At 34.1% G+C, this 26,497-nt stretch overlaps 1 protein-coding gene across 11 annotated transcripts in view; it reads left to right on the top strand.

Annotated features, from left to right (window-relative positions):
• The window catches only part of LOC141458471 (diacylglycerol kinase theta), a 58,825-nt gene that overhangs the window by 4,282 nt on the left and 28,046 nt on the right, over positions 1–26,497 (top strand). For all 11 annotated transcript variants that reach the window (XM_074136471.1, XM_074136469.1, XM_074136472.1 and 8 more), the window contains exon 3: positions 19,436–19,515. In XM_074136471.1, coding sequence (XP_073992572.1) covers positions 19,436–19,515 — 80 coding nt within the window. The remainder of the gene's footprint in view (positions 1–19,435; positions 19,516–26,497) is intronic.

Genomic DNA, 26,497 nt, shown 5'->3' with positions numbered 1-26,497 from the left:
CGAGTTTACATAGGAAATATTAATTTTGAGTCCGAAAAAATGTTTTTAGGAAGTGTTCTGTGTATTTTAGTAAATATCTCTCAAAAACCAAAAAGTCACAATGAGTTCGTGACTTTATGATGTTCCGTTTCTCCTGAGAGCTCCTGTGAGACCTGACTGTCATTTAATGAAGAAAATTCCAAAAAAACCTAAATTACAACTTTCAGAAAGTTTTCTTTCCCCACTTTATTGTTAGTTTCTCGAAAATTACTTTGAAGTTGTCTGAAAAAATTCGGATGGATATAAATTACAATAAACACAAATAGATCAATAACATTTATTTGAATAAATTTCCTTGGAAAGTGCGTTTTTAAGACATTTATTCTGAAGAGGAAGTGGTTACAAATGTAATTTATATGTAATGAGCAGTTTTTATTATCACGATAACCTTAAAAACAAATAAATTTGTTTCAGAATTAGGAGTTCAAAAAAAATTATAAAAGTTAAAACTTCAAGAATTGTAGTAAGGGATTTGTCATGTGAGTAAATTGCATCAAGTTCAAACTGTACAATCTATTTCAGCTCGCTCGTAGGACTTGGGAAATAGATAACGATCAAATTCCGAAAGTAGCACTTTACGAAAGCAATCTTTCACTTTTTTTCAGATTTTTTCAAAAATCACTCCTTTTTCTTTAATCAGCCGTGTTGTTGAAAAATTTTGTATTCTTAGTTGGTTAGCCAACTATTTCTTAGTGCACTTTATTTTATTTTGACAGTATTTGGTACTGCAAAGTTTCGGCAAAATTTAGCTGTTAAGGCCAAAAACTATCTCACGATTCTAAATTGTGATGTATGTTTAATTTCTATCACATGTAGAAAACTGCTGAATCTCACAGAAATATGTTACAAATATGTCGCATATATTTGGATATTTTCGCTGTTTATTTGTGTCTTCAAGATTTTAATCTTTTTTTTTAATATAATATTATTAATTTTTTTAAATATGAAAATTCAAATCAGCTTTGTAATATCTCTATAAGAGTTTTACTTCCAGAGTATCGTTGCGGTCGAGTGTCGACCGAGAGGGTTCTACTCTTGCTTATTCTGCCTAAATTATGTAATTTCTTTTGATCATTTCTTACTAGGATCAATTACTGTATAGAATGTACAGCTTGCAAATATTTATGTTGCAGTAAGTGATACTAAACTTCTTTTGTGTGCTATTATAACTCAATTGTTGTAAGTTTTTTTTTTTTTTAAACTTGACCAATTTCCGGAATATTGTTTGTGAGCGCCTATTGTACCCTGTAATTCCTATTTACATAGCTGGTTTTGCAAGCAGGTCAGCTATTTTGGATACAATTGTAAAAAGATTCGTTGTTCTTGTATGAAGTGGAAATAGAATTTCCTAGCTCGTTTCAAAATTAATCTTTCTAGCGAAACTGTAGTTTGAAATTAAAACGGTTTATAGAGATTTTTTCCTTTAAATTTGTTTATTTTATGATCACAGTTATTTACAAGTGAATAATATGGTGTAAATTTGAGTTTAATGTTTTAAAGGGAAACCTTAAAATTCAATATATCCCAGAAACCTGCTGAGAAGTAAATGCGGACCGTCTGTAATATTTGACAAAAATCGTTCACGTGATTCTCGAGAAAATTGATAAAATAAATCAAAAATTGGTTTTAATTTTGAAATTCTGCATCACTCAAAAATTGTCACAACAACTTCGAGTTCTCTCAGTATTTGTTTTCGATATGTCAGTTATTCTTCTGTATTCCATAAATATGAGGTATTTCTGTCTTGAGACCTAAATACTTTTTATTTGCAGTGCATAATTACACGTTCTACACTGTCCTCTACCTAACATGCCTCCGCAGGTTTTATTCTGTACCGCATTGGTGGTGAATTGATTGCTCAGATTGCTCTCCTCGTTCCATTCTTTCACAGTTAGTGTTTTTAAATAGTTAAGACTTTTGCCTTAATACTGAAATCCATTTTTTGCTGCTGCAACTCTTGTCATTAAAAATCCAGTGTGATCTTTAATCTGTTGTTACGTGTGGCTGGAGTCAAGAAGCACAATTTAAAATAAATAAATGAATAAATAAGTTTGTTTGCTACATTTCGCACTTCTTTGGAGACCTCAAAAAGCAATCATATCGGAAAATTTAATTTTGATTTGGTTCCAACTGTAACTGTATCTTAGCGATCTAAATGCCTGAATCGAAAGTTCCTTTTTGCTTTGTAGATTTTTCATTTTTATCACGATTTTCTCGTCAATGCCTTCAATTATTTTTTTTTTCAAATCCTCACTTATTTTTTAGAAGTTCTTTTTTAGATAACTAAACTTTCCGCACAACTCTTGCAACAACTGTATCTTGCTTATAAATACCACTTGTCAATAAGATACAGTCTCGTCGTTTGCATAATACCAAGCAATATTAAAAACTGTACTGAATTTTAATATTGATGAAAATAGGATAATCGGAGAAGCCACTTTGTGTTTAAGTAATGAACAGTCCATTTTATTTTTAACCTCCTTTTTTTGGGAGAGATTTTCGCGAGTTTCGAAAATCCCTGTTGGGAGTTATTGTTGTGATTATGTGAATTCTTTTCGTTTGCTCCATATGTGTTGTTCCTGGTTCAGCACATCATACCTGCACGAAACGTCATGTCATACGAATTTTAAAAAGTATTTAATTTTTTCTTTTTCAATCCTTGCTAACTATTTGTGTACTTTGTGGTGAACATTTTAATTACAATAGGTAATATTCTTGACCTACATCGTTGGAATAATTGTACCAACATGTTTTCATCGATTGGCAGTTCGAGGCCAGAGAAGTTTTCTGTTTTGTTTTGTTTTTTCTTTTACTTTCTCTTATTTTTATAGTAAGTGCCAGAATTGCGATTGTATTAAATTTTTTAAATTCTTTCTCATTTCAGAAATACATGTTTTGAGGTCCATAGAACACAAAGATCTATTTTAGCGAGTGATCGTGAATTTGAGAAATAAACAAAAATGAATGCTGTATAAATTTTCCAGTTATTCGTAAAAAAAATAACAAACGATTTTATTTGAAGTTCTTACTTCACAAATAAATATCTTTTATTATTACATTTTTTTTTGTTTTGCTTAAAACAAAGGGAAGTGATTCGTTCAGTGAGGTAGCGAGTACTGCATTTCCACTCAGAGATCCCGGTTTCGAACCTATCAGTTGGACCCCTAGGTTACAATTTTCCTAGAAACTTCTTACACCTGTGGTGGACAGTACCCTGAAAACAAGTCCGGCCGCCAATGCGCTTAGATGTTGACTCTCCTTCAATAGATAAATAAAAAAGCTGCATCTCCTGAGAGTGTACGAGGGTCGTTTGAAAAGTCCGTGCAAAAATAAAAACTACTTAATTTTTTGGGGTAAACCTTTTTTATTTTTTCAACATAGTCTCCTTTTAGGCTTATACACTTCGTCCAACGGTGCTCTAGTTTGTTGATCCCTTCCGAATAATAGGATTTGTCCAAGTCTGAAAAATAGCCATTCATTTCTGCAATCACCTCCTCGTTTGAATAAAATCTTTTTCCCGCCAGCCATTTCCTCATATTAGGGAACAAATAGTAGTCCGAGGGAGCCAAGTCTGGAGAATAGGGGGGATGTGAAACGAGTTGGAACCCTATTTCCATTAATTTTGCGACCACAACTGCTGAGGTGTGAGCTGGTGCGTTGTCGTGATGGAAAAGGTCTTTTTTGTGGGCCAATCGTGGGCGTTTTTCTTGCAGCTCGGTTTTTAAACGGTCCAATAACGATGTATAATATGCACCTGTAATAGTTTTACCCTCTTCCAGATAGTCGATGAGGATTATTCCTTGCGAATCCCAAAAGACAGTCGCCATAATCTTTACGGCCGAAGGAACGGCCTTCGCCTTTTTTGGCGCAGATTCCCCCTTGGTAACCCATTGTTTAGATTGTTCTTTGGTCTCAGGAGTTTAGTGATGTATCCATGTTTCATCCACAGTGACGAAACGACGCTTAAAGTCCTGCGGATTATTCTGGAACAGCTGCAAACCGTCCTTGCAACACTTCACACGAATAGTAGTTATTCTACTTTCCTAAAAAACAAAAAACATCTTTTGGGATTGCTATATTCTCAAAATAATTCCAATTGTACTTTCTGTTTAGCTGAGAAAATCTCCAAACTTTCCCTTTGAATGTAAATAAGGAAAAGCTTAAAACATCTACTTTTCATTTTTCTACTCTTCAATCAATGTCTGATAAAAGAATATTTTTTAGTGTTCAACAGACGCTGGCAAGAATACTAATTAGAGAGTGGTTTCAGGGGGAAAAAAATGGAAGGATTTATTTCAGTTTACATACATTATGTAGAAAGGTATTAGTTCTGTTGTCATTTAATTGTATTAATCTAATTTAAGGCATTATCATTTATTTATTTGTTTAAATATTTATTATTTTCAAATCCTCTTAACCAACGTTAGAGAAAAAATACATTCTTACAGAATTTATATTTAGTCTTTTTCTATGTATTTAGAGGATTTACACTGTTTAAGGTCCCTTGAATTCGAAAACTCTATGATGGATAAAATCAAATATATCCAGCACTGCAGTCCAAACCACGTTTTCGAAAGTAAATGGGTTGTTAAAATTCTTAAACCAGAATTAGCACCTTCCTGGAGTGCATTTTTCATCTTTTCTTTTTTTTTAAAAAAAATAATAGTTTCTCAGAACTAATTTCGAAAATTTTCATACACAGATCATTTATTTGGTTAAATTCTTTTTAGGATTGTATTCAGATGAATATGAATTTCAGGGTTTCTTGTTAGGTTTTATTTTAGAGTACTGTACAGTTTTACGATTTAAAATTAGGATTTGGTGACTGTTGTATACGAGGGTCGTTTGAAAAGTCCGTGCAAAGTCAGAGAGATAGCACTACTGGCGCGTATCGAGGTTATGTTTAGTTAGTAGCATTTCTTGGAAGAACACACACCAAGTTTCAGCCAGATCGGTCTATTTCTTTGTGTTTGGCATTCGTTTGAATCGAGGAAGTCGAGTGATTTTCAAAAAATGGACGAAAAAGAATTTCGTGTGTTGATTAAACTCTACTTTATGAAAGGCAAAACGCCTCAGGAGACTAAAGAGAAGCTTGATAAACATTATGGTGACTCTGCACCTTCGATTAGAACAGTTTATAAGTGGTTTCAAAATTTTCGGAGTGGCCATATGGGCACAAGTGACGCTGAACGTTCTGGACGCCCTGTTGAGGTTACTACTCCAGAAATGATTGATAAAATCCATGATATGGTGATGGATGACAGAAGAGTGAAGATGCGTGAGATTGCTAGTGCTGTGGGCATCTCGAATGAACGGGTACATAATATTTTGCATGAACATTTGGATATGACAAAGCTATCCGCAAGATGGGTGCCGCGATTGCTCACGCTTGACCAAAAACGAAATCGTGTGAAGTGTTGCAAGGACGGTATGCAGCTGTTCCAGAAGAATCCGCAGGACTTTAAGCGTCGTTTCGTCACTGTGGATGAAACATGGATACATCACTACACTCCTGAGACCAAAGAACAATCTAAACAATGGGTTACCAAGGGGGAATCTGCGCCAAAAAAGGCGAAGGCCGTTCCTTCGGCCGGAAAGATTATGGCGACTGTCTTTTGGGATTCGCAAGGAATAATCCTCATCGACTATCTGGAAGAGGGTAAAACTATTACAGGTGCATATTATACATCGTTATTGGACCGTTTGAAAACCGAACTGCAAGAAAAACGCCCACGATTGGCCCACAAAAAAGTCCTTTTCCATCACGACAACGCACCAGCTCACACCTCAGCAGTTGTGGTCGCAAAATTAATGGAAATAGGGTTCCAACACGTTTCACATCCCCCCTATTCTCCAGACTTGGCTCCCTCGGACTACTATTTGTTCCCCAATATGAAGAAATGGCTGGCGGGAAAAAGATTTTATTCAAACGAGGAGGTGATTGCAGAAATGAATGGCTATTTTTCAGACTTGGACAAATCCTATTATTCGGAAGGGATCAACAAACTAGAGCAGCGTTGGACGAAGTGTATAAGCCTAAAAGGAGACTATGTTGAAAAATAAAAAAAGTTTATCCCAAAAAATTAAGTAGTTTTTATTTTTGCTCGGACTTTTCAAACGACCCTCCTAGGTAAGAACCTTTAAGAATTGTAACAGAGAGAGAGTCGTGTGTTATGTTTAACACTTTGATCCAAGAGCGTGGAATGACGTTACTGAAGGATAAAGTGGATGAACGTATGGAGGTAGTTCTTGGATAGGTTATGATTGGACCACTGGAGTCTAGGGTTTGATTAAGGGTCTTAATAATTATAGCGAGACGGGAAATTCCAACTACTTATGTTCAGTAGCGTAGCTGAACCTACCCAAAATAGGTTTTAGAAAAAAACACTGCTTGAAGTTTCGTTTTTAACTACTTGTATTTCTCAGTTTTGAACATTTGTTGAACAAATAATTTTGTATGTTCATCTTTTATTGGTGGATGATTTAATTAATCCTAGGGGAAAAAAAATGTTTATCCCCAATTTGAGTCAAAAGTTAAATTATATTAATGCCAATCTTTCTACCTAGAGCTTGAAAATCTGTCAATTTTCACAACTTCTTGCATTTGCGTAGTTCATCATTATAGTGATAATTATTTTAGGCATCTTCCGTTAATCATTTGGTAAGACATTGATGCCAATCGAGCTATTCTGCCATTTCCAACGAAATAAACTTTATTAAACACTTTGTTCTCTAGCCATAAAATTATTCCATTAATTTCGGAATTGCTTATCCGAAGTAGGAAATATTTTGTGACTTTTATTTGAAAAGTTGTTGATTTCTTGAATTTACAGAAGTTTTCGAGATTTTTTTCTGCAACTTTCTTGGCTACCGTAAAAAAAAAGAGCTTCCAGTTTTAACTTGAGACATAATCTTATGTTAACGGTGGTTTTAAAGCGAAGATTAATTTCAAAGGTGCTCTAGGCGGGCTGTGATTTCGATTTTGGTTTTCTACTAAATTTTTTATTTTTCTTGATTATCTGTAATATTAAAGTGAATTATTTTCCTTTTTTTTTTTAGGGCAAATTCTAAGTTTATAACAAATTTAATTACTTGATCTTATTTCATAACGAAAAGATGAAGTCATATGAATATTACACTAGATTTTTGAATGTTCTATAGAAAAGTCATATCGGTGGTGGAGAGAGGGAGGCATTGCGATGCTAGCAAGATGCAGACTCTCCTAATATGTTCACGGTATTGATTAGACTGCGTGAAATAATTTTTAACTCTGAAAAAGGAAGATTTTCTTTCTCTTTCGCACTGTGCTAGAAGATAGCGTCAAGTTAATATGAACATTTTTTTTATTTTTTATTTTAACACTGCAGCTAGTGAAAGAGAAAGTATTTGCAATAATGCAGGTTTTCTAAGTGAAGCTGTCATCGGTAATACATGTTTAGAATTCCCACTTAGTTAAAAATTTCTCTGTGAGTTGTGTGTATACTAGACAAGAATATTCTCAAAAAGAAAAACAAAATAGAGAGCAGGATGTCCAACTTTAATAAAGCAAATTTTACTGTTATACGCGATTTTGTTCGCAAAACCATTTTGCAAACCTTTAAGTGAAAGTTTGATTCAAGGTATTAGCTATTTATGTATAAAAATATCTTTGTGCTACAAAGAATTCTTGCACTCCGATTACATCTTACGTAAACTTCTTATTTAGACAATCCTGTAAACGCACTAGTTGATTGTCTTTAATTTCTTTTAAACATTTTAATCCTTTTAAATTTAGTGGTATTAACTTTCGATTTCCAATTTTGCATTTTGAGATCCTTTGGCCTTGTATTAACGAATTTGTTCGCTGTACTTTTAAATTGATCTTACAAAAAAAAAATCAATATCAATTATATAGTTAAATTCAGTATTAATATATATAATTTTAAAATTAAAATTGTATATATTATATGAAATTTTAAACACGCCTGATCTGTAACCTGGTAAAAACCTTCTTATGGGTCTTAACATGATGTGCCTGTAACTTGCGTTAGTGATAAATATGTTTATGAAAATATTCCTTTTGAAGTTAAATCAATTCCAGAAAACTTATAGATAATTTATAAAGTTGATAACTCATAGATTTACTGATGTAATAGTTGGCAAGCTTATGTAGCATTACCAGTTACGGAACAGTTGTAAGTACAGGAAAAATCTTAATCATTTACTGGTAAAAAATAAATTTAAATGTATCTTAGAAATTTTAATTTGGTTCTTAACTTTCTTTACATTTTTAAAGCTCAAATTAATCCAGTATTCTTAATTTCAATAACTTACCCTAACCTCTTCAACGGGTTGTAGCCTTTTCGTTTGAGTGTTGTTTTATTTTGTCTTATTCAAACGATTACAGAAAAAAAAATTAATATTACCCATATGAGTAAAGTGTTTTTATTCCCACGTGCAGTTACTTCCCACATTTGTGTAATAAACGATTATATGTGATTTCTATTAGCGTTTGAAAGGTTTATGAGGTTCATGACGCAAAAACTATCTCCAAATCCATTACCGTCAAGTGAAGACAGCTTTTCTAAACGGGTGAAGGAAAAAAAGCTGCTTATTTGTGCGAATCACAATAAATCAATAGAATAGGTAAAACTTCTTTGAGATCTATACAGAATTTAATGTTGAAGATCAATTCTCGTGAGTTTTTTGGGAAACGTTTAAGTGTTCATTCACATGTTTGTGTGTATGTAAACACAGAGGGAGTGAATGAGAGAATATCAAGAACTAAAATAAACTTGTTAGTTCATTTTTGTATTATTGTCGCGTTATAAATAAAAGTATCAGCCATGATTTAAAAAGAGTTTTTAGAGAATTCAAATTACAAGCATCTCTCGGAAATACTAACAAATAATATTTTAAGGTACCTACCTTGCTAGAATTCATATTAAAATGTAAACTCTGTTTACCGAAAATGAGTCTCTGAGAGTAAATATGGTTGCTGATTATTTTTAGATTAAATTCTGTGGACATTGGAGTCCGGAGTATTTTTTTTTTCTTTAGAGTGCTTTGCCGGCCTCTGTTCTCTTTACAAACATTATCCATCACTGAACAATAGGCTGTAAGAAGCGCCTAGGTAAAAAATCTAAGGGCCAGCAGCTAGAATTCTAACCCAGTACACTAATCGAGTAAGTTGTCAACTGTGCTAATCCCTTTCCTTTCATTTATTTCGACAGAACATTACCTTGTAAAAAAGTTTGGTGTGAAAAACACTCACACGACCTGCTCTTATCACTATTTCTTGGTTCTAGCTCATCTATTTTTATATTTAAAAAAAAATTATACTTTAAAAGGAAACTTTACCCGTACACAATCATGACAACGTATGCAAACAAACGACGAGTTTAAACTCGTATAAAGAAAATTAAAGCCTTCTTCGAAAAACCTCTAAATTAGTGAAAGCCTGTTCAGAAAACTGATATTTTACAGGTTTAGTAATTTCTTTCGAACTCGGGATTTTAGTTACAACTTATTTAACTCTCCTTAATTTTACATTAGCGGTATACCTTACTTTTACAAAGGGTAACTTGGAGAGCACCTTAACCAAATTCCTTTTTCAGAAATGTCGTTTATAGATTTTTCTTGGTATTAAATATTGTGATGCTTTATTATAAAGTGCCACTTCAATGCGATTCTTGGTCTCATATATTATAAAGGAAGAACAAGTGTTTTAATAAAATTACTACTTTGAAGAAAATTCCACAATCTCTCGAAACAATCCAGAAACTTTTACTGGAGTGGATTTTTCACTTTTCTGAAATTTAACAAAATGCTTCTTGACTTTTATTTGAATAATTACTTATACTGTTAAGTAATAATTACTGTACTGTGTAAGATCATATCAACTTTTCCATTATAAGTTTTCCATTTTTGAGGTGGCCTGAGTTCAAAAAAATTGATACTCTTCCTGCGTGCCTCCGTGTGTGCAATAGAGAGAATGAGAGAGGAAGTGAGAGAGCAAACCAAAACTAAAAATCGCAGAAAGCTGATACTTTAAATTTTGATTAGGTCCCCCCAGATTGTACCGCAGCGATTCAAATTTTTCAACCGGAAATATTCCTTTTACTGTATAGATTCACTGGTTTTCTCAAAGTTGGCTGCAATGATTTCTCTCTTTTTGACTGAATTAATCACCTTGTTTCCATTGCACCCAGAGAGCCTCATTATCCACACTAACTGTAGCGTTCTCTAGCCTACTTACTAGTTCTAAGATTAACGAATCTATTACATTATCTAGGAACATCTTTAATCTTTTGAAATGCACATCACAATACCGCCTTTATTCCTGAAATAATGCTTTCCAGATAGCTACCACCTCCGCTATCTTCGCCGAAGTTATATCCCAGCATCCTGTGCAATTCAGGGAGATATGCATGATGTTCTCTGATCACTAAATAAACCCCGATGTCGGAAGGGGAGTAGTCTTCCTAACTGTAGGCTCTTATTTCTCGAGCTTTTTCTAGGGTAACTGACTGATGAGTAAGTTTATTAGCTGGTGATGTTGCAGGATCCCACCTGGCTTTATTGGGAGGCACAAAAGATCTAATAAAGTTTGTACTGCAGATCAAGTAACAATGGATAAGAAGTTCCGAGAATTTCATGAAAAAGTCGTGTGAGTGCCCGCTCAGGAGTTTTAATTATAAAGTCCATTCTACAATAGATGAGCTGATAAATAATGTATTGAAAGGAAATGCATATTGTTGAAGCCTGTTGCATTCGTCTATTTTCGTAAAGGACCATCGATTAGGGTGAGAAAATTACTTATCTGATATCAGATTTATTGTACTATTTTTATATGACATTAAATTGTTATGGAAATGGCAATTTTTTGTTTTGTATGATTAATATAAGTTTTTTTTTTATTAAATAGTAATAAAATAGATTTTAAGAGGGGTTAGGGGGAGTAAAACTGTGTGTAGAAGCTTAAGTGTTGAGCAGGGCTGGGTATAGATATCGCGGTGAAGCCTGTAAACTTGGTTGACGGTCTGGTATGGTTGGCTCAGTGGTTGAGATCTAGGGTGGCACATTGATCGCGCTCCACACAGCGGCTAGGTTGGGGGAGCGTGACGTCACGGGCCGTGCAGGATGGTGGGGGAGCTCCAGAGTACACCACATCTCTACCTGGTGAACAATAACACCGCCTCACCGTGCCACCAGCGGCGCTACTAGTACCGGTCTGCCACCTAGCTCTCCCGTCCCCCTCCTCACAATACCGCTAAATACTTCACTTTCTACACAAAACTGAAACAGCTGGCACCCAAAGCACCTTTTCACCTCATTACAATTCTTGTAATCATTTTTATTTTTATTATTTTACAATTTAATTCAACTTTTATTCAATCATCGTGTGCATTACTTTCTCCTTCAACCCTCTAAGAGGGTTGAGATGCCACCATCCAAATTTCATGTTGTACAGGTTTCCCAAAGAATTACCTGCCCCTTGAATCTGGTATATACGATTGCACCCTTACTGCCAGTTTACGCATTTGAATATTCTTTCAACTTGGTATTGGCCTGGAAAACCCCTCGCGTTAATATTCACCTTCACTGTACCTAAATTTTACCACTTGAAGGAAGCGTGATGACACAGGTTCCCCAAATCCCCACTCCGGAAAAGTGTTCTCCAGGGAAAAATAAATATTAAAACCAAATTTATTAATTAATTGACGAAAAAAACAATAGTCCATCCCAAGCGAAAACCTCCAGTCTTCATTACTGCAGAAGAAAGGTCATACCACACGATAGGCAGACTGTGAAGAATCCTAGTCATTCAAAGATAACGTAAATCCATAAGCCTTGCGAAGTAGATGCGCCACCCTTAAGTAGGCTTAGCAGGAGTAGTACTTGTTCTCTGTTTTTTAGTTCAGGAAACAACCGAGCCAAAAGAACAAGGTCCTCTTGATGTTAAATACCCTGGGGGGGGGGGGTTAAAATTCTGGAAGAAATAAACTATTTTTCTTATGGTAAGGGGCAGGAAATCCTACCTCTACGAAGTTCCCTAGTTATGAGGGAGCAAGTTAAAATGCCTTTTCAATAACTGAAGTTTTTTAAAAAAAATATACGTGTAGTGAATCTGAAATTTGGAGGCAAAATAATTAGAATCTTAGGGAAAAATGGCCTGAAATAAAAATACCTTTGGTAGTGTAACATTAGTGTTGTACGTTAAAGCTGCGTTGACTCTGGAAGAAAGTAGAGAGTAGAACCTCTAGCTGGATTCGAACCCAGTGGGAGTTCAGTATGCTCAACACTGAGCTAATCCCATCTTTTAATAGTTGAGTTTATGCTTTAAAGTATGCTTATTGAAACTTGCAAAAACTTTTCCTTCTAACCTAATATTTTTATTAAGTTTGTAAATTTTATAACGCATTAATATTCCTTCGCCAAGGACCCCTTTCTAATACTTTCCCTGAATCAATATTATTTCGTGACATACATTCACAATGACTTTTTTTTTTTTTTTACTGTGACTCATTTTCTCCTCCCTAAATTTTTTACTGTTGAATTTTAATAATATTAGTTCTACAAGTTATTTCATTGAAAGTAACAAGATTTTGTTTTTTTTGAAGTAAGGACACATCAACTTTATATTAAATATAAAGAGGTTTTTAGGATGTCTCGCTTTTTCTGGAGTTCTTTTTTTATTAATGATACCTCTAATTAAGCAAACTAATTCGGATTTCGAGAAGAAAAAAAAAAAAATCTTGATCAAAGTTGTGTGATTGTTCGGCAGGACATTTATGTGTTTATGAAAAAGTAATTAAGTGCTATCTTGTTACTCTTGGGACAGAATTTAACGGACCAAGATGACACGTTCCAATGTCCAAAAACTAAAACTTTGAAGGCATGTTATTGACTGCCCACACAAACAATTGTGCGTTTGGCATTGACGTCATCTAATACGCAACTTCCGTTTAGTGTTCTGCATTAAAATGTTATTCATTTATAAGATAAAACAGTATAGTGTACTCTATTATGCAATGTAGATTACATTGTGCCTTGTATCTATCCAATGTGGACCACCCAATTTATCTACCTTAAAAATTTCATTTTTATTTTATTTATTTTTTTCAAATAAATCAAACAAATGAAAATTCGCTTTTCTTTTTTTTTTTATAGGAAATGTGTGTTTTTTAGAAAACATAGAAACAAAAAATTTGTTTACTGTCTCTTTTTTAAGGTAATGAGGACAGCTTTAGAGGTGGCGAAATCGAAAATTCATAAGAAAATTAAAGTTTTTAAGAGATTCATTAAAGGGAACATTCTCAACTTTCATTGACTTTAAGAAACATTTTAAAATTTTAACTCAATTAAAAATTCCCGAATTTGCTCCGAAAAAGGATCTAAATAATAACTTTTGATATAACAAATATAAAATGAAGTTTTAAAAATCATTTCATCGAATCATCGAAATAAAAAAGGCTCTGAAAAATGAAATGGATTCATTGATTAATTTGTTACTTTTGGTAGTTTTTGGAATTTTCCAAGAAATTTCATCGCTCTTTATTATATAAAACTCGCAGAGTAGTTCTTTAAGTTGAAACGGTACTGCACAAGATCAAGAATAATAGCCCTCCTCGCGTATTGGATTCCCACGCAGAGATCTGGGGTTCGAATCCAGTTGCTGACCCCTAGATTTTCTCTTCCTAGGAGCTTCTTACAGCTCACTGTCCGGTGATGGACAGTGTTGTCTGAACGAGAGAACACTGTTCGGAGGCCGTACACTGAAAAAAGCTCCGGGCGCCAATAACCTTAGATGTTGACGCGCCTTAAATAATTCTTTTTTAAAAAAATAGCCCTCCCCTCTAATAAAAAAAAAAGGTCTTAAATAAAATAAAAAAATTGTCCAATGTAACGCGACGAGAATACAATATTTAAAGGAAATAGTTAAACATATTTTTTTAGAAAATTCAAAGAATTAAGTACTCCAAAATTGTACTTCTCGTTGTGAAATTTTCTGCAAAATTGGAATTTTAGCGACTCATTTAACCCTCCTTTATAATTTGTAGAATGCTAAAACCATGGTTCTTTACAGGAAAACTTACCACTTTTATCTAGAATCGAATTTTTCTAAATAAAATGCTTAAATAATAAAAATTGTCGGCTATTATGAGAATCATCATTTATTTACATTGTAAAGACAAATCTTTGGAGCCATTTAAGAGAAAATCTCATGTCAAAAATCCGCTCAGTAAAAGTATTTTCGTTTTTTAGGATATGTAGATCGCTTTGGTTACTGTCAGGAAAATGGTTTTTAAGGTAGACCTAGAATAGGGAGTTCTACGGTTGTTTAGCTTTGCTGCACGAACAGTGGTGGCCATTCTTGAACTATCATCCATGGGGGATGCTTGACCGAAAATGTGAATCTTTTTCTTTGGACGATTTCTTTTCACCTTTTGGGGACCTATTTCTCTGACATATTTGCCTGTCATGTAAATTGATTTTCAGGAGACATTTTTGTACGTATGCTTAAAAATATTGCGTTATCGTGTCTTAATTTTCAGTTATTTATTGCGGATCTTTTGTTTTGCATCTTTTATTTGAAACAATTAGGGCATTTCTAAATAAGAGGGGGTTTAATGTAAGTGCGTTCGTAAACTGCAGTAAAAAGTATGTCTGTTCACATGTTATTATTTATTTTTTTTAAATAGAACCTCTATTGTAGAACTGAGGAAGTTAAACAAGGTAGTGTGTAGGTGGTTGTTTATAGAACTGTAAACGGGAAATGTCATTTTATTGAAGAAAAGCTACGATTGTATTAAAATTGTAGAAGAGTTGTGAATACACTTACCCTAGTCTTTTTTGTTAATACTAACCCCCTTTTTCCGCCATTGTATATAGTCTAGTGGCCTGGCTTAGGGGATATTTGTAACCAGTGTGAACTTTGACCTTAACATTGCAGCAGTAACTGAGCACACAATTATCGTTATCATATAATACACTGTATTATGTTGCATAATGCATAGTTGTGCACTCTGTCCTCATTATTGAGAACATTATGAAAATGAAGTTTAAATAATCCTCTTACTGTCTAGTTATTCTATTTAGATAAAAACCTTGAGCGAAACACATGCGTTTCTCTTGCTGCAATTTGAAATTTTGAATTTATGTGACAAAAAGACATTTCCGTTCAATATATTTTTCTTTAACTATGGAATTTCATTTAAATATTTAATTCCTATTAATACTGTCCAGGTAAGAAGGCGCAAATTACACCTAAACGGCACTTTTGAGAGGTACTTGATCCTACCACTTCTGCACACCTCGCAATAGGAAGATGCGTTCAGTTAAATTTCGACAGGGGCTATCAAGAACGGGAAATTATCATCTTCTCTCGGATAGCCGCCAGGCTGCCACCAGCAACAGTGCTGAATTCTTTCTTATTTTCGAAGATAGTCCTGGGAATGCCTTAGGAAATTCAACAACCTGTGGATATAGGTAATAAATACAGTTGCCTTATTATGGGTGCAATGGCATGTTGGCATTTAGGAGGGGTATGACCCCCTTTAAATGGCTAAGACCTGCTTTATGGAGGCTGATCACTTGGTAGGAGATGGTCTTTATTTTGGCAAGGAGTTGAATAAGGAGTAAAGATGTTTGCAGAAAAGTCCAATTTAGACCCATCTAGCCTACTACAGCATAGCCTGCAAGCTGTAGCCTGTAATTACAGCGTATTGGGTGGGTTACCGCTGTACGGAATTCATTTTTTGGAATTAACTATGTGGTTAAGCATGGTTTAGTTAAGCAGTGGACAGAGCAAGCCGATATTGCTGCCATCTTATCGCCGATTATTTCATAAAACTTTACAAACTTAGATGAATTTCCTTTTGCTTGTCCAGGAAGGATAATTTTTAACCGGAGTACAGCATGATATTTCATTTTAGCCATTTCAACGAAATAAACATAACTGGTTTACTACAGATTGACTTAAGGTTTTGCTAGGCATGAGAAATGATTTAAAAATTTCGATGATAGCAACGCCATCTGTGTGCGCGGCCGAGAACTTTTCTCCTTGCCCCATTCGTGGTGATTACTTAGTTGAAAGAGAATAGATGCGAATCAAATTAGAATACACATAGAGAGGAGGAACAAGTTGTAAGTTTTGCGTGAACGGAGTCCCTTAAAATATCTATTGTTGATAAAAGTCAAGCTCCTATTAGATAAGGGAAGAGAATCTAATTGATAATGATTGTATACAGTGTAGGTGGCGTGTAAATGACAAAAGAGTTACATCATTCTCTATTCATAGTTGTGTAATACGGTTTTATATCATTCATAATTTTGAAGGTAGATGGTGTCTTGCATTAAGAAGCCGTTTACTACCCTCTCCAGAATATTACCTACTAATCAATTACTTAAATAATACTATATAAACTGGTATTATTACGTCAGAGTTATTTTTTAACCAAGAGTTTTTTTTTATTGTAATTGTTTAAAATAGAAACTACAGATGAATTTCAATTGTTATTATTGATTGATGTTGAATGCACAGCGCTGTTGAGTGTGAAATAATAATTTATTTAGACACGACCTGTCGTCAGGGTCTCTTGTACACTGTTGAACAGGTGGTTTAATCTGCAACACTGTGGACAATAGTGCCACTTCCGGCATGGTGCTTGCACCTTGCACGGTCTTTTTATCGGCTTCACCACTGTTTCGACAAACAGCAGCAACTCTCTGGTTGGTATTGGTTGAGCGTCACGTCACTCATTCTCTTCATAAATTGCCTAGTTTCATTTCTACTTCGGCCTTCAGTCTTGTTTTGTTTCAAAATTATCTGGCCCTTTCCTGTTTATGCCTTGAGTTTTCAACAAAGCAAAAAAACATTGAATTGTACCTTTTGCAGTTCATTTCATCAGTGTGCTTCGCTATTTCTTTTTCTTGGTTTAGCGAAGACTTAGATAGTCATCCTATCTGTTTCGAAATACAAGTAGACATGGGACTAAACTACATGCAGGCATTATACTTTCAGAATTTATTTTATGGGGCGAGAGTTTGGTTTCAGCAGTAATACTTTATTCATTTTTAAATTATTCATCCCATTTATGATTCAACGCTGTTCCTTAACCCCTTAATGCACAGTATTTTTGAAAAAAAACGCTATATTTTATACGATTAAGTAAGTGTTATAGCTTGCAATCCCATGTAAATGATAAATATCAATAAAACGATTGTTTTTCTTTGCTTTCACATTATTTTCAATTCTCGATTATATTCGAGTGTGAAAAATTATAGCAGCATAAAGTACAATGCTCGAGCGTGCACGTTAAGGGGTTAATGTGATTGTTCCTGACAGTATGGTACCAAATAAGGTTGACAACTCTGTCTTTAAACTCTTTAAGCTATCAACAATAATTAAAAATCATTAAAAATTGTAGGGAGAAAGATATTGTTAATTCAAATCATAAATATATATATATATTTTTAATGCTAAGTCCCCAACCTGGGGGCTAGGTCATCTTCAGAGCTTGTACTTATGATCAATTACAATACGTTTTACCTTTTGCATGTTTGCCTTAAAAGTTGACGTGCTATCTGTCCTGGTAGTTGAAGTACTCAAACAGAAAATACCTGATCCCTAGGTCTAAAACTTGACATTGATACAAATAAAAAACTAGGACTGAAACTGAGAAAAATGAATATTTACTCTTTTTGAATTAATGGGATCAGTCACAAAATAGAAAAAAAAGAACAGTACTCTTCTACAATGTTTCTACAATTAATTAATTTCTTTAAACTTTGAGGTTCCTGGACGACTGCTAGATCGAAGAAGTAGGTAGCGCCAAAATCCCGAGTAAAGTGACTTTTCAGACAGAGCCAGTTGGCTGATAAGAAATTCTGCTGAGGTTATTAAAGAAGAAGGTTAATTAATTACGCAGTCGTAATTTTCTCAGAACTCCAGATAGCCTTTATTGGCTATCAAGCCGTATAAAGTTAATTAATGCAATTACTGCCTGGATGGACTTTCTGATGTAGTATATCGATGAATGTTGTCCAGGTGACCGAGCATTCAGAACAAAAGCGTAATGAGACGGCAGAGAGTCTAACCAGGCTCTCAGAAAATCCATTCGGACGATCCTTAGGCTGTTTAAAGAATGGGTTACTGTTTGTCTTAGTCAAAACAAGCAAACCTGTGCTGGTATGGATAGGTTTGTTTGAAAGAAGTGAAAAAAAATGATACACGTATTGAGTGTGAAAATGGAGTTTGGAGCGGAGAGTTCGGCACAAACACACAGAGAGAGTTGGGGTGCTCTACGTAGAAGGTGCCCCTCAAACCCTCATGAGGCGCCGCTCTGGTTTAGGCTGCCTAAACTAAACATATGTTCAATCTTTGGATTAGAGAAATTTGTTTGTATAATGCAGGCAGAGAGATTCATTTTGCTGGAGCATCGAAGTCTTGACTTAAAGCAAGAATGATCTAATTAATTACGATTGCATTTTTTTCAGTACAACAGTAAATAAAGGTTAAAATACTTCCGCTCCTGCAAATCATAATATTAAAGCTGCATGGAAGGTTTTAAGAAAGTGTAAGATAGTTTAATCCTGCGACACACGTCGTCATTGCAGTCTAGTATAATCTTGCGCCGTTTTCAAGAATGTTGTACGCACAGAGTGCTTTGATTCTCTATTCTCTTGAATTTTCATTTCTCAGTTACTGAAATTTCATTTTAAATTTTATATTCAGATACTATTTACGCCTGTACGGTGTATGGAAATTATCTACGACCTTGACCCAATTGGCTGCTTACTTTTATAGCTTACTCTTGTTTACTTACGATTTACAGCGGTACAAACTTCATTCTTTCCACCATTATAGCTGACTTCGTTTTTATGCGACGGAAATTTCAAATTATAAGAAAATCGCTTTACTCTTATTTTTTTTGTTTGTACGTTTTTCTTGAGTATTTAAATAAGGTGTTTAGATTTAAAATTGTTTATTCTATGATTAACAAAACTAATCTTAAAATCATGGAAGAATAGTGAATTGATTTGTGTTTTATTACAACCTAAATAAGGATTATTTGAGGGCATAAATAGAAACCGAAACTTACTTACAATTGTATAATATTGTCAAAAAAAGTGGTATTTACAATTTTTTTTAAAAAAATTCCGCCTCTTATATAAGCCTGGTTGCGTTTAACCCACAGAACTTCATAAATCTATGCAGAATTCAAATTTGATGTATAGTTTATGTACCAATAGAGGGGAATTTATTCATGTATTGTAAATAGTGTTAAGAAAAAGATATATTTTACATAAGATGTTCCTTTTGAACTATTTAATTGGTCCCATATTCCTAATGATATTTATGTTGTATTTTTTTTTTAAATAATTTATTTATGAAATTATGTATTTGTTACAGTATGTAATTTTGTGGTACATGATCGCTGCCTAAAGACTGTCATATCGCCGTGTTCCAGCATTGCGGCAAGCCTCATTAAGGTGAGCATAAATTCTTTATTATTTTTGCCTTATTTCATGGTTTTACCATTTAATGTAAGTAATGTTTTGATGCCTGGGCGCCGCTAACTAGGCATCCAAGTGGGCATGAAGCGATTGCCTCTTTCTCAGCCTCTTTGGGTGTGTTTAGACTATTCTCACTTACGATTTAAGGTTTAACTTCATCAACCGTTTAAGAATTTCGAACCATTCATTTATCAAATTGTTACAGTGTTGTTTTATAAATATAATCGTCTTGATTTTGTATTGTTTTCTTTATTTTTTTTCAGGTAAGAAAAGTGTTGTGATCATTCCAAATTTTGGGGAATTGTGTTTGTTTTTTTTTGCGGACCTCTGAATCAGAAAAAGAGGCCTATATGAGACACCACTTAAATATCTCAAAATGTCATGGTAGCTAAAACTTCAAATTTCTTTTTGGTTACACCAGAGGAGCTGTCGGTAACTTAGCTATTTAAAAAAAATCCTCTTAACGGAAACAAATCAACCAATTAACGAAAACCACTTCACTGAATAGGTTTTCCCCCCATCTGTTTTTGGACACTTACTAGGAAATGGCTCTTTTTCCCTTCATTTCACTCATTTTAGTACAACCTTTATTAGAAACAAATATTACTACAGGACAATCCGCGCTTCTTGGAAAGAAGAATGGGTAGGCTTCCTCTGAAGCACCCTTATACTGTGTATAATCTTGCCATGTTCAAGTTATTATAATAATTCTCAAATAAGGAAATAAAAGCCCTATACGATTTTATTCAAATTTTTGTAGTGATTAAAATATCATATAAAACTACAATTTATATTGTTACTCAAAAATTCAATAAAATGCATTTCTGGTAAGAGGAATTGTTTTTGATTCCTTTGATAAATGAATGCCTTTTTTTGCTGTAATGCGGACGATCCTAACTCATTTGTATTCTTTGAAGGGGATTTAAATTTAATGCTAAAATTGAGTTGAAAAAATTGATCTTCAAGTACTACTTTATTCCATGGATTACTCACTTTCTGGATAATGGGTCCATAAGGCTTTTCTAAACAGGAGGTCGTGTGAGTGTTCATACCAAATGTTTATTCTTAGTAATTAAAATCATTTCTCAACTGTCTGTATGGTAGAGTAGCCATATTCAATTATAACAAGGTATTGCTGGATTCTTCGGTTAGAATAAAGGTGAGGTGGGTGGTTTAGAAACCAAATTATTTCATTCATTTTGAACTTGTTTAATTTAATTAACCCAAAGTTTTGGGGGGGGGGGTCGCGGAGGAAGGGGGAAGAAAGAAGAAATTGTGAAAGGAGGTTGAAAATAAATGAAAAAGGGTAAAGGTCAAAAAATATTTGTGCAGACTTTTGGGGAAAGGGCATCTTCATTTCTATTCTATTATCTAAATGAACTTCTCTTATTATTTATTAATTTTTAATATACTTCCCCTCCATGCCTACCTAATTCATCTTTATTAGTTAATTTGGGGAGTTTTTTTTACTCTTAATAATGGTTAATTGTAACTGACATCCTGGAGTGGTCAGGGCGGATAAAGGTGTAGCGGTTATATTTTTAGAACTGGATAATTTTATTTTAAGAATTTTGTATCATTCTAAACGTATAAAATCCTTAACATCAGTCCTTGTTAACGTCTGAGAAATATATCATATCTGGGAAGATTCATTTCCTTCTTGGAATCAGAAATTAACTGATCTAATAGTCTTGTAGATTTCTTTAAGTTTATTTAAATTTTATTAAGTTTATCCACTTTATTGCATTTACTCATTTAGTAATTAATTTTTGGTGTTTTAAGGGAAAATTACTTCCTACAATCGCTGTCAAGGACAGTCGGATATTAATTTATAATCCTTACCGAATACTACGGAGAACGCAAAACCAACTAGAAATGAAAATAGAGTGAAAAACATCCAATTTCTGGTCTCGTGAGAGCTTCTTACAGCTCATTGTCCGGTAATTTCGATTAAGAAAATTTTTTTCACTAAGTTACAGTCAGGTTCCTCTCCAAAATCAGCTTTTAAATCGAAATATTAATTATCTTCTAAGGCGCCACGGTAGCCGAGCGGGTTAAGAGGCGAGACCTGCAAAGCTAATATGCATTGTGGTACTGGGTTCGATTCCTGGTCTTGGCCTTGGATTTTATTTAATGGTTAAATGAGAAATAGTAAAGTATGTTTGCTATTCGCCTCCGTCCACGACACCTAGTAAATGGTAGTTGGACGTTAAGCCCCGCCTGAAAAAATAGGCGATTACTTTACTTTACTACTTTTATTAATTATCTTCTAGCTGCGATTAGTATATTCCTCTTCCTCCATGTTCAAGAGATTTTGTAAACATAAAAAAAATATTCAGATATTCCCCGGTGAAAACGCATGATTCAAAATTTTTGGCATGATCGCAACTTCTTTCTTAATCTTGTAGTGTAAGTGATGGTAAAGGTAGTGTAAGTGATGGTAATAAAGTCTTTGAGGTTTCTAGTGATTTATTTTTGTTGGATTATCAATCATTTTGTGCGTAAATCTTATTAATAAATTTCTATTCGATTCAAGAAAAAATAAATTTAAAAAAATAGGAGAATTTTCTGATGATTCCCATCATTAAGACATCTTACATATCTTCAAACATTTGTTTAATAAACATGTCAAAACAGTTCTTCTAACGCAAAAGAAAAAAGTAAATAAACAAAATTTTCATTTATCTGATAAACATCTTTTACTTTGAACTGATTTTCTTTTATTATTTACTTTCTCTTTTATCAGAAGTTTATTGCCCTCCTATTATTTTATTTGCCATTTATCCCAACAATTAAAATAAAGCGGGAGAAGTATTGCTCACTGTTTGCTTCAATTTATCTCCCTAAGACTCTCTTGAAGGACCCACAGTCTTGACCATTGTCTCCATAGGACCATAGGATCACTTATTCTTCTCTATCGGATCTGCTTAAAACTAAATTTCCCCTTTCTTGGATTATGGACTGTTTTCATCGAGGTTAATGATAAGTTTCCTGTTTGTTTTTTTGAATAAACCAGGAACACCTGATTACCTGATTGCGTTTATCAAGATCATGTAAACTTTATGAGCGGTTGTTTTAATTTGTAGAGAACGATTTCCTCACATCCTGCAATGTTTGGGAATTTGTTGGACAACTAGAGCTTCTCCCCCGAATCTTCTGCTGTTCCTCCTGGAGTTACCTTACATTTCCAGTTGTTGATTAGAGTAATTTTCATTGGATTGGCCAGAATGACCAAGGCCACCAAACCTAAACGTGAATTTTACGTTAAAGGTTAACTTTTCAGTCCTACCTGCTTGGCTATACCCAGAAGTTGAATATAAAACTCTTGTGGGTAATGTATGAAAAGATAAAGGTCTTTTTTTTTTTGTCGCTGAAGAGCCGAACTCTTCAGTCACAAAACTCTTTACATTGACACAATACAGACATTGACGTTGGCTCTTCTTCTACAATATGAAACTCAACACAAACATATCCTTAGTCAAGCACATACGATACATGTACTTCTTGGCCGCCTGCCCTTGTTAGAATAATGGCATAGTGAACCTACGCGAGTGGCTAATAACCAAGTCGTATTCCTTTTGCCTGCGGTTCATCCAACATTCCTGCGCATTATTGCCGAAAACTTTCAGTCGAAATCCGTTATCAGAATATGTAATTATTTGTCAGCTTGAAAATTGCTGTTAACAATTCCTTTTATACGTTGTACACAAAATATTACAACTACATGTAAGCAATAAGTATTTCAAGTTTATGACCATGGTAAAAGAAAGTAACAAATCTTTTCAAGTAAAATTACCAAGTTTTTTGGAAAAGATATTAATATGAAAAATCCGGTTAATTTAGCAGGCATTTCCCATTTGGTTTAGAGCAAAACCTTATTCCACATCCTTTTGGCAGTAACTTAACGAAATATGATATTTCAACCTTCTACGATTTTCGGTTTTTACAGTTTTGTTAACTTAATACTGATATAGTTAACCCGAAGAACAATTTTTCGTACTTAGTAGCTCGCAAAACGTATTTTCGATGAAAACCACTCGAATGTTTTAGCCGCGATACTTTAGATTAGGAATTTAGTGGTTTATTAAATAATGATGTTTGGAAAAAAGATAGATCTGGATGAGGAGGAAGTGTTTGGAGAAAGTGGTTGACTGAAAATACGAATTTATCGAACAATTTGTACTCCCTCTTGGTAAGGAAATTATTTCAGCCATTAAAATAGATTCGTTATCCATTTTTCGCCAGAAATATTCTTATAAATCTTACATTTTGAGTGCCCCATACGTCACTTGAAGTAACTTAGCGATGAAAATTTCTCATATGGAAATAATATTTAGACATTTTCCCAAAAACATCCACGATTTAGGCACCAAAAAGTACTTGGAATTTATAGAAGTAGACGTTTTGCGTTTAAGAAATCCTCCACCTTCGCAGTATTGTGACAAAATAGTTTTTAAGACTACGTACAATTTGCCGCCCAAAGGTCATCCAAAATAAGAAGCTTAACCTTGTCGAATCTTCAGCCCAACGTCATCTCATAATAAAATCGAAGTGTATATGAAAGAGAGAAATGGTAGAAAGTGAGCGTCTTCAGTGGGTTCACTGCAGATTTTTTAGAGGCTAATGCAGCCTCAGAATAAGAGAATGAGTTTGTTCTTTTTGTGTGTGTGTAATGTGTTGCAATAAGGTCATGTTGCTTCTGTGTGCGTCCATCTAGAGGTTTCTCTAGCTTACTACTACCATCATATAAGAGAAAAGTATGCAAGAACACCAAAAGAGAGAATTGTTAGAGAAAGATGATGCTAGTTGAGAATTTGGTATGTTAGAGTGAGATAGAGGGCAAGTTACTACTCACACTTACTCGCTATTTGTGTGTTAGTATGTATCTGCGCGTAATATGCGTGTGTGTTAGTGTTTGTGTGCAAAGGGGATCGATCCATGGGGTTTCTCCCCTCCATTTCACACAGTCTCCACTAGCTTTTCGTCTCCAAGGCAACAGGGGCCATCTTCTATCTCTTTCTCTCCTTCACATTGTAGCCTATACATCTATCTTTTACTGCTTGGACTACCCTCTCCCAACAGTATTTATATACATATACATATATATCCTTTATATCCACAAAGTGTTGCTTTAATCTACTATAGAAAGTTTTTGACTGAAAAATTGAAAAATTTTAAAAGCAGAAAAAAAATTAACTGGCAAATTTTTATCTTTTTTTAATGTATTTATTTATTATTTTGTATTTATTTATTTTTTAAAGACTTTCATAACATGACCTTTACTTTTTCTCTTACATTTTCGACATTTACTCCTGTAGAAATCTTATTCATAATTTTCCATGTTTTTCCTGGCACATAACTCGTAGATCTGAAAAAAAAAGTACGGTAATAGGTTGCAGCTGCGCAGTATGGTCCGCATATACAACTACTTGTACGCAACAGGCCGCTCTCTAGTTGTTCGTCCTAGTATAACACCCTCCCCTATACCTCTTTATCACAGGTCCCTCATATCCAACATTATCGTCTTGAGAGGTGTCGTTAGTGTGTCGTTCTTCTCCCTTCTGTTTTTCTCCCTCCTTTATAAGCGAGAGACTAGTCAATGATTTTTAATGTCAAGAGCAAGTTATTAGTACTTAATTCTGTCTCCTTCCAACCGCACTTCACCTGAATTCTCTGCGGTAGAGATATTTGTTTCTGCCGCCTCCAAATCGTATTGACCAAGTTTTCACTTACTCTCACTGAAATGTGTACTGTATGTACTGCACACGGTTTTAGGTTCTGATCTATCCCAATAGTGACTCTGTTGAATACTGTACAATTCCTTTGATGAGTTCATGGAATTTAATCCGTTTTGGAAAAAGTAAAGTAAAGTAATCGCCTATTTTTTCAGGCGGGCTTTACGTCCAACAATCAATTAGGTGTCGTGGACGGAGGCGACTAGCAGACATACTTTGCTGTAATTTTCTTTTATTAACCATTAAATAAAATCCAAGGCCTAAGACCGGGAATCGAACCCAGTACCACAATGCATATTAGCTTTGCAGGTCTCGCCTCTATCCGCTCGGCTATCGTGGCGCCTGCGTTTTGGAAAGATCGCTATGTGTGAGCATAATTCGTTTTTCAAGTTGGGAAAGAAAAAGTGATTATTTTTTTTTTAAAAAATGCTTCATTCTCCGTAAACGTTTTTGTTTTCTCTCTAAAATATAATTAGAGATGTTTACAAATTAATAAAACAAATTAATTAATTTTTGTGATATGTTTATAAATTTAAAGTTCTTCAACATCTCTGATGATTTGCGTACGAATATGGTTCTCTATCTATTGGCCCTCCTAGCCTATGGTCAGTGAATCTGAAGAAAAGGTATAAGTTAGATCTTAAAAATTTAGGATCCTAAATGCAAAATTTGATTTATTGGCGTTCCAAAACAGATGTTCATGCTTTACTGGCCGTTTTAATTTAGTTTATCAGTAGTGTGATATTTATTAAAGACACTTTGGTCTACACAGAAGGGAGATTAAAGATTGTTTTATAAATATGTCTAAATTAATAACAAATAAATTTAGTATTAACAGTCGAAGTTATTAGACTGCTTTCAATATCAGCTACTATTTCACACCACGACATAAAAAAATGAAACAAAACTTCATTTTTTTTTTTGCTGCTCGAAACTGTTTCGAGTGAATAGCATCCTCATAATTTTCTTAATGGTTCTAATCTCCCCTAAGGTATTGTCCAATTATTGTTAAATAAGAAAAAAAAAATCGTGCCTTATGTTTGGGTTTATCTTTAATTTAGGCCGTTTGTGTGTGTGGCTTTTATGTCAGCATAAGCATGGTATGAGGTCAGCATGACTCAAAAAATAAAAACCAAAAACATCATAGAAACTTCAAATTTGACTTATAGTAGGTTCCACGATTACATTTGGTAAACTCTACTGTTCGATAGTGGCACTTTATT

This window comes from Rhodnius prolixus, unplaced genomic scaffold (genome assembly GCF_049639745.1).
Source record: "Rhodnius prolixus isolate KJV_2025 unplaced genomic scaffold, Rpr scaffold_5, whole genome shotgun sequence".
Taxonomy (NCBI): domain Eukaryota; kingdom Metazoa; phylum Arthropoda; class Insecta; order Hemiptera; family Reduviidae; genus Rhodnius; species Rhodnius prolixus.
This window is presented reverse-complemented; position numbering and strand designations above follow the sequence as displayed.